Source organism: Sciurus vulgaris (genome assembly GCF_902686455.1).
Source record: "Sciurus vulgaris genome assembly, chromosome: 7".
In the NCBI taxonomy this organism is placed as follows: Eukaryota; Metazoa; Chordata; class Mammalia; order Rodentia; family Sciuridae; genus Sciurus; species Sciurus vulgaris.
Window position 1 is genome coordinate 2,539,377 of NC_136467.1, and position 15,226 is coordinate 2,554,602.

General features: G+C 41.4%; 1 protein-coding gene across 1 annotated transcript in view; it reads right to left on the bottom strand.

Annotated features, from left to right (window-relative positions):
• Nucleotides 1-311: 311 nt before the first annotated feature.
• Nucleotides 312-15,226, bottom strand: part of CEP43 (centrosomal protein 43) — a gene marked incomplete at its 5' end in the record, with an annotated part of 39,915 nt that continues 25,000 nt past the window's right edge. The window contains 5 exons of the mRNA XM_079149189.1: nucleotides 312-729; nucleotides 6,709-6,805; nucleotides 7,660-7,699; nucleotides 12,392-12,460; nucleotides 14,025-14,137. Coding sequence (XP_079005315.1) covers nucleotides 655-729; nucleotides 6,709-6,805; nucleotides 7,660-7,699; nucleotides 12,392-12,460; nucleotides 14,025-14,137 — 394 coding nt within the window. The 3' untranslated portion in view covers nucleotides 312-654. The remainder of the gene's footprint in view (nucleotides 730-6,708; nucleotides 6,806-7,659; nucleotides 7,700-12,391; nucleotides 12,461-14,024; nucleotides 14,138-15,226) is intronic.

Sequence of the window (15,226 nt, forward strand, 5' to 3'; positions counted from 1 at the left end):
GTAAACGCTAACTGTTACTGACAAGTCTATGAATGAAAGGTCATAACCACTGTAGATTTCTTTAAAACAAGCAAAACTAAATCGCACACACAAGAGTACTTTAATATAACCTTAATGGTCTAACGAACCTTCCAAAAGGAAGGAAATACAAAATAAAGTTGATACATCAAATCTAACTTACATCAATATGCTTCAGTATCACAGATTTACTGGATCTATGTGCAGAACCACCTAATATCAAAACATACTAAGTGGGTAAGCTTCGTTTTCAGATGGCTGAAGCTAAGGCTCCAAAGACCACTGCAGCAGAGTTGTGCAAACCTACGGCTTTATTGACACCGCTCCTAATGCTCGTGACACTGACGTTTCCATGGGTCCCTCCCTGTGATGAGCCTGAAAGCAGACAGTCAATTTCCACAGAGAAACAGCTAAGCCAGATTAGGAATATTACATCTTCCACACATGGGCTCATACAGGAAGTATTTTGTTCAGTAAAAGGAAAAGCTATTTTTTAAAAATATCTGCAGTCTTTTTGATATGCAAGGCACCAATAGGGAATAGACATTCCAGCAAAGAGTGATTGTCTGGGGGGGGGGGGAAATGGAGCCAATCAGTCCTTTGTCCTTTGTTAATCAGAATACCTCCTCTTCATGTCTATGCAACATCTTCCAGATAATCCGCGACATCACTGAGCTGGGAGACAGTTAGGTCTTGTGTGAGGTCATCAAGCTTTGTTGTTCAAAAGAAAGAAAAGAATTAGTGTCAGAAAGCAAGCAGAATTTTAATTTCAAAAAATACATAATGCTGTAATTTTAAATATTTATATTCTATATCTGCTTCATATTTAAAACTCCTGAGATAGGTGGTAAAACTGACATGTTGAGAAGAGATTTGCCTCAAATCCTATGACTAAAGAATCAGCACAGCCTTCTGAGTTCAGTGCTTTACACTGATTATACACTCAAATATTTCAAGTGAAAATTAAAAAGAATGAAACAACTTCCTAGAGACACCTTATACCAACTTAAGAAAATGAAATCCATAGACAATGTTACAAAACCTCTGTAGCTGAGCAGAGCCCCAATATGTGATTCTGTTCAAAGTAAAGATTTCTGAATTGCCAACTCTCTAAAACTAAAACTTACCCAAATAAGTGTTACTGAAATTCATGAAAAATGTTCAGTATTCTCACTTGAAACCTGCTATTGCCTACTGTGGTTTTAAATAATGGTAAGCATCTTAAGTTCCTAACATCAAACTCAAGGCCAATAGATACCTGCTAACACTGAAGTAAGTTGGCCCGTTGGGGGCTGCAGTGAAGCAGACAGACCCACAACCATGAGGGGGCCCAGAGCCTTAGACCTCAGCTTTGGGTCCACCGGCATTGTAGAAACGAGTGTTTACTGATTCTGTTTATGCGTTAGCTAGCCAAAACATGTATATTCATTTCTTTAAGGTTTTTAGGCTGATGATGGAGCATCTTAGAGTTAAAAATCCAAGGCCAAGACACATGCTCCATGACACAGAAGTGGTGGGATGCCTTCTCAGTCCCCCCCCAGACCCACCCTCATCTGGATGAACCAGCTACCACAGCAGGGCAGGTCCACAGTCAGCCCACTGCCCTAAGCATCATCCACAGCTGTTTTCCCAATGCAAGGCAAAGCTGAGTAGTTAAGACAAAACCGTAAGCCTGAAAAGACTACCATGTGGTTTTTTAGGGGAAAAGTGGGCCAACCCTGTATCACTACGTATCTACATAGGATGGGGGCATCCCACAGGAATGACACCGTTCCCTCTTGAGATTGTGTGAGACGCACACTTATTTATCTGTTCTTCTGCCCAAACTTCTTCTCATATCATTATTCTTTCAATATAGAGAAATGTTAAGTTACGAGTAAGATCCCTTTAAATAAATAAGCCCTCTCCCTCACTCTTGATCCAAACATAGTCCTGAGGCAAAACTATCACAAGGAAAATTGTTAGAAACTTTAATTCAAGTTCTTATATTTTTTGATCCAAATTCAGTTTACACATAAAAAACCTGAAAATGACAAAAAAGCTGGCAGATTATAAAAAGATTCACTCCATTTCCTCCTGCCATCTTTATTATAAAATGACATTAGTAAGGTATTCCATTTTATTTGCAAAATAATCAAGTACTATATTAATACTAATTCTAAATGACAAACAAGAATTAATATAGGAAAATTTGTGGATAGAAAACAATCTTTCTTAATATAGGTAATTCAGTCACTTCAGGCTTTTTAAGACTTCTTTCTTGATTTCTATTTCAGATAATTCACTACTGGCATACTAAGTTTTGCATGCTGATTTTGTATCCTATAACTGCTGAATTCATGTATTGGTCCTAAGTTTTTTAGTGGAGTCTGTGGGGTTTTATAACATTTAAGACCAATGCTTCTGCAACTAATGACAATTTGACTTCCTCCTTTTCAATCTGGATGCCTTTTCTTTCTTTCTCTTGCCTGACTGCTCTGGCTAGGGCTTCTCACACTATGAAGTGGGCATCTTTATCTTATTCCAGAGCTTAGAAAGTTTTCAGCTTTTCCTCATTCAGCATAATGTAAGCTGATGGCTTATTATACATGGGCTTTATTATGTTGAGATATAGTCCTTCTATATCTAGTTTGTTCAGCTGTTTTTTTTGTTTTTTGTTTTTAAATCATGAAGGGATTGTAAATTTTACCAAATGCCTTTTCTGTATCTTTTTAAATAAATGGCACTGGAAAAACTGGGTATTCACATACAGAAGACCCTTATTTCTCACCAGTTAAAAAAATCAACACACAATGGATTTAAAGATTTTTAATGTAAGATCTGAAACTATATGTAACTACTAGAAGGAAACAGATGAAATACCTCAGGACACTGGAATGGGCAAGGATTTTTTGAAGATAACCCCAAAAGCACAGGAAACAAAAGCAAAAACAGACAAAAGATTACATAGAAGTAAAACACTTGTGCACAACAAATGAAACAAGACTGAAGAGACGACCTGAGAATGGAAGAAAATCCTTGCAAACCATGTGTCTGATGTGGGGTTGACATCCAGACTATACAAGGAACTCAAAAAAAATCAACAGCAAAAAATAAAATAACCAATAGGCAACAGCCCGACATAGACATCTTTCAAAAGGAAACATGGCCAAGAGATGTGTCAAACATGCTCAACATCACTGATCATCAGGGAAACGCAAATCAAAACCAAAATGAGGTTATCACCTCACTCTACTAACAAGGGCTATCACTGAAAAGACAAGCAGCAATCTGCATTCTGGAACCCACCAACAGTGTTGGGAGTATACTCCACAAAATGTTCATCTGTACAGCCATTGTGGAAAACAATGTGGAGAGTCCTCAGAAAATTAAAATTAGATCCACCCTATAATCCAGCAATCCCACAACTGGGTGTATCTCCAAAAGAAATAAAATAAAGACCTTGAAAAGATGTATCTGCACTCCCATGTTCTTTACAGCACTATTCACAACAGCCAAACAATGGAAACGACCAGAGTTCACTAACTGATGAATGATGAAGAAAATGTGATGCGCCTGTACAATGAAAGGCTATGTGATCGTAAAGAAGAAACGATGGGCGAACCTGCACAACATCATGCTGAGTGAACTAAGTCACGCGCAGGGAGACACAGGACCTCACTCTGTGGGATCTAAACAGCTGGTCTCAGAGAAGTCAAAGTAGAATAGTGGTCACCAGAGGGCAGGGTGGGGTTAGGGAATGCAGACAGGTTCATAGCTGCATGGGAGTTAAGAGATTCCACAGAGTCACTGCATAGTAGGTGACTGTGGATAATGATAATGTACTATAAATTTCACAACAATATGAGTTTTTAGGTGTTTTCACCATTAAGAAATATTTGAGGAGATAAATTTAAAACTGATTTAAACATTGCACAAACTGAATGTGGATGGCACACCCCTGTAATCCTAGCAACTCTGAAGGCTGAGAACTGCAAGTTCAAAGACAGCCTCAGCAATTTAGCAAGGCCCTAAGCAACTCAGCAAGACCCGTCTGTAAATTAAAAAAAAAAAAAAAAAAAAAAAAAAAAGGCTGAGAACGGGGCCCAGTGGTGAAGTGCTCCTGGGTTCAATACCCCAGAGACAAAAAGCAGAACAAAACAAAAACTACAAAAAAAAAGACACATAAGTGTACATTTATCAAATATGTATATTTCAAACATTTTTATGTATTAATTAAAATATAAATTTGATTTAAATTAAAGAGAAAAGAAAAAGACTACAATAACCAAACAGTTCCAAAGTAACCAGCCTCATTTAAGGTGGTTACCAAGAAAGGAAACTGCAAAAACAAAGGTTAATTAGAAATAAATGGCTTCCATACATTATTAATTTGAGAATTAGAACTTGAAGTAGTCATCTTTGTTCAAAACTAAGAACAAATTTTTCATGTCACAAAATAAGAACTCCTAAAATATATTCTGAACCATGAAAAAGGAAACAATGGATCTCTGGCAGAAGCTTCATACAAATTGACAATAAGAACTTGGAGCAACACTTCGAAGAGCTGAGGAGATATAAATGTTCACATGTCTGCTTTACTAGGCCACTGGGCACTGACAGGAAGCTGAAGGCAATGGAGCATAGGAGGGCGTGGCCTTCTTCCTTGACCATTCCTGAGGCCTTTGCTCTTGCTGGCTCCTGTGCAGACTCCCTATCACTGCATCCCTCTGCATGGCACCCTTCGGTGGCCTTGGAGTCAGAGATACACGCCCTGTGTTCTCCGGCCCCAGCTTACCATGCTACTCCCACCCAACAAAACCTAATTAGCCATCTGTCAAATCCAGTTGAAACATTAGTTCCTGTGTCTGAATTTTCATAAGCTCACAAATAACAGGCATTTAAAGCACGCCTTACTTTCTACCTTGAATTTTCACATATTATGTATATGACCTTTCTCCACGATCCTGTAGAGACGTCAAGGGAAGTAGTTTATATCTTATTTATGGCTATAACAGAAACAACAGGATTAGTGAACCCTTATTCAATGCCTATCTGTTAAGTATTAAACTGTATACTTCACACACTTATTGCTAATGTTCATATTGATCACCACCTTGCAAAATAAATATGAGAAAGCTAAGGCTCCAAAGTTAAATAACTTGCCCAAATTTGCAAGTGGTAAGCAGAAGCTCCAGAACTCAAACCCAGACCCACTTAGCAAACGTGGCCACTCCACAGTGCTACCTCTGTTCTCACGGCCACTAGCACCATACTTTCTACACAGCTCACTGGCACGTGTATAACTGGTTTTGGTCACCTCAACAAAAAGCTCCACAACAGCAAATAATACAAATACTTTTGTATTCTTCAGGTGCACCGTATTTTCTCTGCATAGAACTCTCCCAAAAAATGTCAGCTAATGAAGCACAACTGTCACAAGTCCATTCCATGTGCAAGGCTGCTGGAAAATAGCACAATTACATCAAGTTAAGCTGCAGGGGAAAATCCCAAGAGCACACAAACTCGGGGAGGGTGACAAACAAAGAACAGTGAGAAAGCCCAAGGCTAGGCAGCTGCCCTCCAAGGCAGCTCACAGCCTCCAGTGGCAGACTGGAGATCACATCTCCTCTCCCCACACCAATTCACAAATCATGGCTCAGCAATCACTTAACTCCAAAATCCTCCACTTCACGCTCTCATCTCTACTCTGACATCTGTGATGATACCAAGAGGCTGAGTTCACTGCTGACCTCTGCAAACATTAACTCCATCAAGAAAACTTAGTAATCCTCTATAGTTTCTTTGGTTTAACTCAGGAGGCCTCTTACAGGTGACACAGGCTGAATGGGTAAAAGGCAAATAATTTAAGTCTATAATGTATCAAGAACTAGAGAAGATACCTTACGTTACAAAATTATCACACGGCCTTCACAACAATTCTATTAAGTAGTATTTGTGTTTCCATCTCATGCATAAAGAAACCCAGATGAGAAGTGGAAGCCCACCTAAAAAAAGGTGAACCCTAGAGAATGAGAACGCAGACCCAGACCCCAATGACTTGACACTGTTGCTTTGTGGCCACATGAGGGCTCTTTGGCAGGCCTCCCATGTGATGATCACAGAACCTGTGCAAGCCTACCTCATTCTGGAAGGCAGTAGCCACCTCACAGCACGGTAGACCCACAAGAGCCTTGGACAGATGTGACCCTGAGAAGTGGGGCCACAGCAAAGCATCTAGATGCTCTCTTCTCTGATGTACAAGAAGCTCAAGTGTGGACCTGAAGTATGACTCCTGACTGTAAATGCTGACCAGATGTGCTGTGTGCCTTTGCCACCCACTACTCACCTGCCCAGGAGTGTCTACTGGCCCCAAGATGACCACATGCTCTACCCTGCCTCTACCTACACACCAAGGCAGGCCACTCTGACTCCAGTTAATCCACCCTGGCATTTGACCCATGGCAAGCCAGCACCCCAGAACCACTCAGGCATGTTGGCGGCACACAGGCCCCAATGCAAACAGCAAGTGAACACAACCTCACGTAGTCATTAAAGACGTTCTTTAGAGATTTGAAAAAGGTAAATCTGTCATGGATTTTTCACAGCTTTCAACTATTTTTCTATGAATTAGTATAAATTGCTGAGGGTTTACGGTAAATCAACAAATAGGCAAAACCAACATTCCCCAGGAAATATGTGACACCATACTTTATCACTGGTATTGATGTCATCTACTCCCACAGACAGATCTTCTTCAATCTCTTCACCAATACTTAGCTCGCTTTTTTCTGAGCGACGGCTGGCGCTAATTGCAAGAAGAGGAAAAAAAAAAAAAAAAAAGAACTCTGAAGAGAGCAGTTAACATTCTTCAAATGTGCACACATTAATCTTAATACTTTCAGTAAAATATAACATTGAAAATTATCAGTTTCACATATATCGTTTCACTTGACCCAGCAGAACAATCTCAGCAATTTGAAAGAGGAGAAACTAAGGTTCAACGGTGACTTTTTTAACACAATAGCAAAAAGAAACAAACCTAGATATCTAAAATTTCATCGACTACATCACATTCTCTCAAAACAACTGTACAATAAATTACTCTGCTAAAAATAAATACAAGTTTCCAACTGGAATAAAAACTTCCAAGTAAAACTCTTCATCATCTATTTTCAAATTTCTAGTTGTAGCTACAATAAATATTACTTGAAAACTATTAGGCAATGCCTAGTCTATTTTAAATGTTTTTAAGAAAGTTGTCTGATACATAATATTAAGAAATGGCATCTGAATTAGAAAAAATAATTGGAAAGGGCAATTTAAAAAAAATTGAATAGGCAATTCTCACCACAAAGAGGAAAGGCAGCAGCAAAGTGCACTCATGACGTGGCACCTACTTGCACCTACGTGACTTGCCTGAACTGCTCCATGTCAGTTCTTTAGCTCACTCTTACCAACTTGACATGATGCAGGTACCCACAGCTTAACGTAAAATGAAGAGCATGCTCCCCAAAATACAACTCTGGATTAACCATCTTTTATTCACCTTCAATTAATATAAACAAGAAAATCAAATACACTAACATAAACCCTAAGGTCATCTTGCCACACTCGTCTATATTCAGAATTTACAAATATTTGTCCCACTGTTTTTCTTACCTATTAAAATCATCAAGATAGTCATCATCTTCTCCAGCCCCTGGTAAGTTTAAGAAAAGATATGTTACGTTTATATAAACACTTCATGATTTACCTACAATTAAATGTTTCCTGCCAAAACAATATACATGACTAAATGACATCATTAAGAAGAAGTACTCAGATCAGAAATAAAACTTTCACCGCACACTCTGAAGGCAGATGAATAAAGCTGTCCTAAGTGGTCACCCACCTCCTAGGTATGAGCTGCACCCTGCCTTCACTGCAGCCCTCCAGAGGTGTGCTCCTTATGCTGCCCTTTGACTGGGTGGTGCTCGGTAGCAGCAAGCTCACTGCTGTCAGCCTATTTACCTGCTGCGAACCACTGAAACTTCTACGTCAACTGCTGCTGTAAGACTCAAACATGACCCCAAGGTGTGACAAGGCAACAGATCACAGCTGTGGAGCAGCTCCAGCCCAACAGCAGTGAGCTCAGACAAGTAGCCCAGCATCCAGGGGGCCTCTGGTGACCTTTTGTGGCTTTGCCCAAGAACAATGAAACCTACACCAATCACAGGGTTAACACACATTTTCATGCACATAAAGTGCTTGACACAGATCCTGATCCACAATAAGATCTGAACAAAAGGTAACTTCAGAAGGTAGAGATGCTGACTAAAGAAGCAGTGCTATGATTTCTCCAGCTGCACCTGAGGCCAACAGTGAGCTCCTTCAAGACTGACCTAAGGCTATTAAGTATCAATTTACAAATTAGCTGTCCTACCCTTCCATGTCTTCTGATGGTTACTTGAGGAAACAGGGCTGGAGGAACATTAGAGCTATTTAAAGTGTGAATAGAAGATGAACAGGAATTATGTACAACCTACAAGGGGAAGATGCAGATCAAGCAGCTTTGGCTCAAGAGCAAGCTAATCAAAGATGCTGCTGATACTGCTGCTAGGTCTTCCAGAGCCTCAGACCAGCCTATATCATTGTACTTTTGAGGGAATCCAAGATCTGGATGGCAGTTAGACAATAGTACATAAGTACTGTAGTCCATTTGTCAAATACGAGTGACCTAGGTCCCCTGCAGGTAAGAGCAATCAACATTCTCAGAAGAAAGAGGCAATGAACAGAGGTACAATGCTCCGAGAGTGAGTGGAAAGAACTGAGACAGCAATAGAGTTAAAACCTAAAGGCCACAGAGACAAATGGGGGACAGTGTGTTCCAAGAGGAAACATGTGCAAAGGCCCTGAGACAAAGGAGTAGTAGTTTAAAGCACCACCAGCGAGGAAGCTCATATAGCCACAGGAAAATCTATGTGGGTAGACAGTAATAGGGGTCAGAACATTCAGGGCCTGGAGGACCACGGTCAGACTTAGGCCTAAATGCAAAAGGAAGCTAATGAGGGGGTGAAAGAGTCAGAGAGACCAGGGCAGCAATATCTCATGTTTGCTTTCCCACATACACACTGACCACTAATAAAAGAAAATCCAAAGGCTACCGTGGACAGCAAGGCCTGAGAAAACTGGGGTAAGGGCTCCAGTTGAGCTGGTGTCCTAAGGTAAGACAAGTGGGTGGGAGGAGGTGGGGAGGAGACTATCAGAAAATGAAGAAACCAAGAATCACTGCTAGTGCTGCACCCAACTGTGAGGCAATGAATGGAGTCCCTGACCATAGCAGGGTGGGGTGGTGGAGAGTCAAGTTTCCAGATTGCTCTCCTCTCTAGAATACAGAGCCTTCTCATCGGTAGCCTCAAAGGTTAAGGGGCTACAAGTGTTTGAGAGAAAGCAGGCACTATCAAGCAGGGCACAGGAACAGGGGAAGAGAGGAAATCTTTTTCAACAAACCACAAAGGCAACTGCTTGACAAGTGCCAAGAAACAAACAGCAGCGGCAGCTAATAAAGCCCGAGAGCCTCCAAGGACCGATCACTGTCCCTGAGTGTGAACAGCAGTTCAGAGAACAGAAGAGGACACCAAGGCAGGTTAGTGGGAGAGCCCTGACTGCAGCTTGTATCCTCTGCCTTCCCACATGTGTAGCTTATTCAAAACCTAACAATCACTGAGTAACGTTCTGCTTCCTGGTGATACACTACACAGCACTACTGGACTAACAAATCAAGTCACAATATATGTTGTGAACAGAATATATGACATTTCTTTAAAATGGGTGTTAGCAAACTTCAGCCATAGGCCAGTGATTCTCGTCTGTGCTTCCTGATAGTCTGTCCTCCCTACCCCATGCCACCCATCTGTCTGTCTGTGTGTACAGGATACCTGCCTCCATCCAAAACCTGGTCCTGGCCATCTCCGACAGCCTTCTTTCCTCCTGCTTTCATTCCTTCAGCCAACAACCTGGTTTTGCTCAGCCTATGAGCTCAGAATGGTTTTTATGTTTTTAAGGACTAAAATATATACATAAATGACATAGACTACCTGTGGCCAACAAAGCCTAAAAAATCTACTATCTGGTCCTTTACAGAGAGTTTAGTGACTCCTGCTTTAAATATGCAAATTGCCTACTTTATTACCATTTGCATGCCTTCGATTAATATTTATCTACCAAACCAAAACAGGCTGTGTTCTAAAACTTTATTCATAATTATTTTTATGAAACTCAGAATTTTTCCCACTGAAATGAGCTTTACATAACATCTAGGGAGTAAAGCACAATAGTTAAGGGCTCTCAGGCAATATATCAGATTCTAAAAGCCATGTGATCTTGGGTACATTGCTCAGCCTAGGTCTTCATCTGTAAACATGGATATAATAATAAAACCCACCTCTTAGGTTAGAATTATAAAGTGATTTCTTGGTACAGTGCCAGGCACACATCACTACAGTCATTATTATCCTAGGCTATTCCACTAGCATCTTTGTTACTTAAAATATCCAGAATATCAAATGTAAATTTACAATGGAAAAAAGCTCAAACAGAAAATATTGTTGCAATCTAATTAAACAAAAATAAATAAATCTCTATTTCTACTTAATCCTTATGTGTGGCTTAGTGACAAACATCTAGCAAGTGAACTGGTATGTCATACCAGTACAAAACACCTAAATTCCAACCCAAGGTGTGCCAAAGTCCCAAAAGAAGACAAAGTGAAGCAGTAAGTCTACCACCTTCCTACTCTAGCCAGCAACTCTGCAGTCAGAGCAGCCTCCTTCCCCAAATGAGGAGGAGAGGCCTACGCAGTTCCTCCTCAAAAGCAGACAGGGAAACCCTCACTTTGATAGAACAGAATAGTCAGAAAAGCTGAAAGGGCTGGCAACAGAGGGAAACATCACAGAAGTGAAACAGAAAAGTACCAGAACACAAAGGGGACAGAGCAGCTGTCAGGTGCCATGGTCAGGGAGTCTCCAGGTGGGGCAGATCCACCAAGGCAGCAGAAAGGAATGCCTACTGCATACCAAAGGCACCTAACAGCAGGAACCAGGGAAGGAAAGGGGAACAGGCCCACCTAGCTGGCCAGCCAGCAACCAGGACACACAAAGAATGGAAGGCAGCACAACCAGCAACGCAGCCATTACCAGGAGGACTCCAGGGCACTGTGTGGAACAAGAATCCAGGCAGCTCAGGGGACATCTATTCTTCTGCAAATGGCTGCAAATGGGGGAACAAAGTAACATAAAAAGGAAACTAACATTTGTTAGGCATCTACCGTGCCAGGCACTGCACTTTTATTTATGTGTACATATTTAAATCCTATTTACTTTTTAGAATGAGGTAGATATTATTAGTTCCACCTAACAGATGAGGAAATAGCAGCTCAGTCTACCCCATCCCAATCAGTGCCACACCAGGATTTTCAGGTAACTAACCAACCCAGCTCTGCCCTACTCAGGACGTTTCAGCAGGAGTGCAGGCGTTCACTGAGCTGCCCCTCAGACCTGCTACAGCTGGGAGGGCAAACAGCTTGCCTGGAAAACTGTGCTCCCACACTCCCAGGTGAGTCATCAAGGACTAGGGACCTAACAACACATCACATCCAGAGAGGACAGGAGGTGGCCACGGAGAGCCCAGCTGTGACCTTCCTTCAGGTCAGGGACACAGCGAGGTTCGCCCTAGGCCTTCCTGTTGTGTGCAGAGAACAGGCACTGGAGGAGAACCACGTTCTCAGCGTGTGGCCCAGAGCTCAATATGTTCACATGGGGTCTCTTATTTCCACAGAAATGTTTCCTTCATAGCAGGCCCACCAACCTCGGATCCACATACCAGAACACGCCTCACAGTTTTCCCTTCACAAGTCGATTCCTTCCTTTAGACTGAGCCCCTGCAACCTGGATCCAGCACTCCCATTACCCAGAGAAGAGCTCTGCCTCCAACCAGTTCTAAACTGAGACCCAGTCTAAACTGAGACCTTTCCTTCTCCCAACTTGACCACTTGAGATCTCAGTACAGCCTTTCTGAGAGCCCTTCATGGAATGCCCAGGCCAGGTGAAGCTGACCACAACCTTGTTTCCCAGTGAGGCTAGCCCTCTAATATGTGAAGCACCTGTAGGTTCCTGTTGACATCTTTCTCCCTTACTAGAGCCAAACTCCCACAAGATACAGATCTGTCCTGGTTGCTGCTATAGCCATCCCTGCACAGGGTGTAACCCTGGACATGTAAGTCACCCAAACACTTGCTGAATGAACAGCAAGAAGATGCTTAATGCAGACTCACTGAGTCACTTCATTTAAGAATTTATCCTAAAAAAAAATCATCACTTTAAAGCATCAACACTAAAATTGGAAATCCAGTTACCTAATCCAAGCGATCCAATTTTATCGTTGACCAATTTCAGATCTTTCAAAACTGTACTCCCCCTTTTATCTGTGAACAGGAAGAAATATTAGCATTAAAGAATCTTTTAAAATACAACATTCTCTAAACCATGTCAAAAATTTTTTTTTTTTAATATGGGACTTCTGGAGAACAGGGATAACCTAGAACTAAGAAAAAAATTACAGGCCATGCCATCATTAAGAGATGCAACTTTTTATAAGTCTAAAACAGTAGTTATTTACAAATAATTACTACTCTTCATTGGAACACAACCATCAAAATAAATTTTGTCTAACTTCTACATAAGCAGTCCTGCTAATGCATGGACTATAGTTAATTATTTTCACTAATTTTATTTTTCCTTTGAACTTCTGTATTTTGCTTCAACTCAACTACTATTTCATTTGTCAAACTGATCTGCTCACTGATACTATTTCCTAGTCTTAGTTCACAACATCCTGAGTCACCATTCTCTAATTCATCAGTGCATGACCACAATATCCTGAATTCCTTGACAGTGGCAATAACCAAGGAGAGAAGGGATACAAGTCACCTGAACAGACATATGACTGGCTTACCAAATGTCTAGGAGAGAAGCAGACTGAGTGTGTTCGAGCAGTTCCAACATTTGTGGTTACAAAGTATGGCAAAATGAGGTAAAACCCATACTGCAAATTCCTTGTGTATCTACTCAGGAAACTTTCTCAAGAGGTACATGTATGCTCTCAACACACCATCTAAATTTTGTATGCAATATGGTCTGGTGCGCAAAGTCCACTGTATACCTCACATGCAAGGACTCTGCTCTTTTAATTCTGGCACGGGGAGGGCTAGGAAGGCAAGAGGTGTCACAGCTCTTGATAGTGCTCTTGATAGTGATCTTACCCCTGCTACACATACAAGGCTGAGCCAAGTTCTTATAAACAGAATGTTTTACCAAATCTTCCAATGACAATTAGTATGGTATCACAGAACAAATGTTTTAAAATTGATTGACTTTAAATGCAAAGGTACTTCAATGTACAGTGGGTTATAGTCAATAAACCCAGCACAAGTTGAAAAATGTTGTAAATCACGAACACATTTAATATGCCTCATCTGTCCAACACCCAGCTTAGTTAAGTTGTTTCACTGGTGACCCTGTGACCGCCTGGGAGCTGCAGTTCACTGCCACTGCCTAGCATCACAGCAGAGGATCACGCATACTGCTAGCCATGAAAAAGACACAAGTTCAAAACTGAAACTATGCTATCTACTTACTGCATATCACCTTTGCATAAAGTTGAAAAACCATTAAGTCAAGCCATTATAAGCTGGAGGCTGTGTGTGCGTGTGTGTGTGTGTGTGTGTGTGTGTGTGTGTGTGTGTGTGTGTGTGTAACATAAATCAGCTAAAAAGCCAACTTCCTAAAAGTATTTGGATGGCAGAGGAAAAGCAGAATATGAAGCGATATAGAACATGACTACATAAAAAAGAAATGAAAAAGTGTCAACATGGTCAAGTGATAAAATTAAGATTTATGATCATCCTAAAAAAATTAACAATGATTATATACTGCTTCTTGGAGAAAGAAATACCCAGAGTATCCAAAGCCCCATCGTGAGGCACTTACTTTCAGAGTCTCTCAATGAAGGGGCTCCTGCCAAGGAGCTGAGTCCACTCCTCAAGGGGGGCGCATCCGAGAGCGAGACCAGGCCTCCCGCTTGCTTCCTAGGTTCATTTCTCCTGGCGGGAAGCAAGTGACAGTTAGATGGTGATCTCAAGTCCTGCCACTAACATTTTTATTTTGCCAGAATAAAAGCAACTTGTAAGATTCATATATGCACAGTGGTTGGAAATACAGCAGACACACTTCATAACTTCAAATAAAGTACACCTCACCTACAAGGCAAGGCAGACTGCAAGTCAATCCAAATCCACATAGTAAGCGTGTCAGTAAAGTCAGCCCAACTCTCTTTAGAACTGGTTTTAACACCTTACAAGCTACAATGACCTTGTTTGGAACCTTCACTGCCTGTCATGTTTTCCAAAGTCCATGTCCATCAGCCATGAATGTACTAAGGGACAGTACAGGAGTAGACTAGCAGGCAAGTACTCCTACTCAGGTATAAGTACTACTGGAAAGCCACCTAAGCACCCACATGGGGGGATGTCCAAAGTGCTGCACATACCCACAGATTCTATGGTCCACTCTATCCTTACATTCTTGTCTGATTTCCCCCTTCTCCCTCAACTCAGACAAGAAAATGCACAGTATCACCATCCACTTTTGCACAAAAAGGGACCCATTCTCTACTCTTCTGGCAAAGACAACTGCCCTGGGTGCAGAATTCCACCACTGGACAGCATTCCAGGAATTCTCCCCTCACTCCTTTGTAGCACTCCTTCTCCATTTTAAATCCAGACACTTCTCAGCAGCACCCACACATGCTGTTATTTCTTAGACTATAACCTACCTACCTTATAGCCACCATCTCAATCCTCTGCACCCTTTATACAACTCATCATGTTTCCCATTTACAATCATTTCCTCTTGAACCCATGCTAATCCTTTAACCTGCCCCCACTCCATTCCAATAAAATCACCTGTCAAGGTCATGGCTGACCTCACCTGGCTAACTCCAGTGGCTTTCATCTTAGCAGATGTTAATGTGAATGTCCCTACTATCTCCTCTGCAAGGACAGTTCTCTTTCCACTGTCTTCGTATTTCTTGCTCACCTGGGAAACCTTGTCATTCATGGTGATCTCCAACCTCTGAACTTCAACATTACCTACAAACTTGTTATGGTTTGCATGTGAGGTGTCCCCCCAAA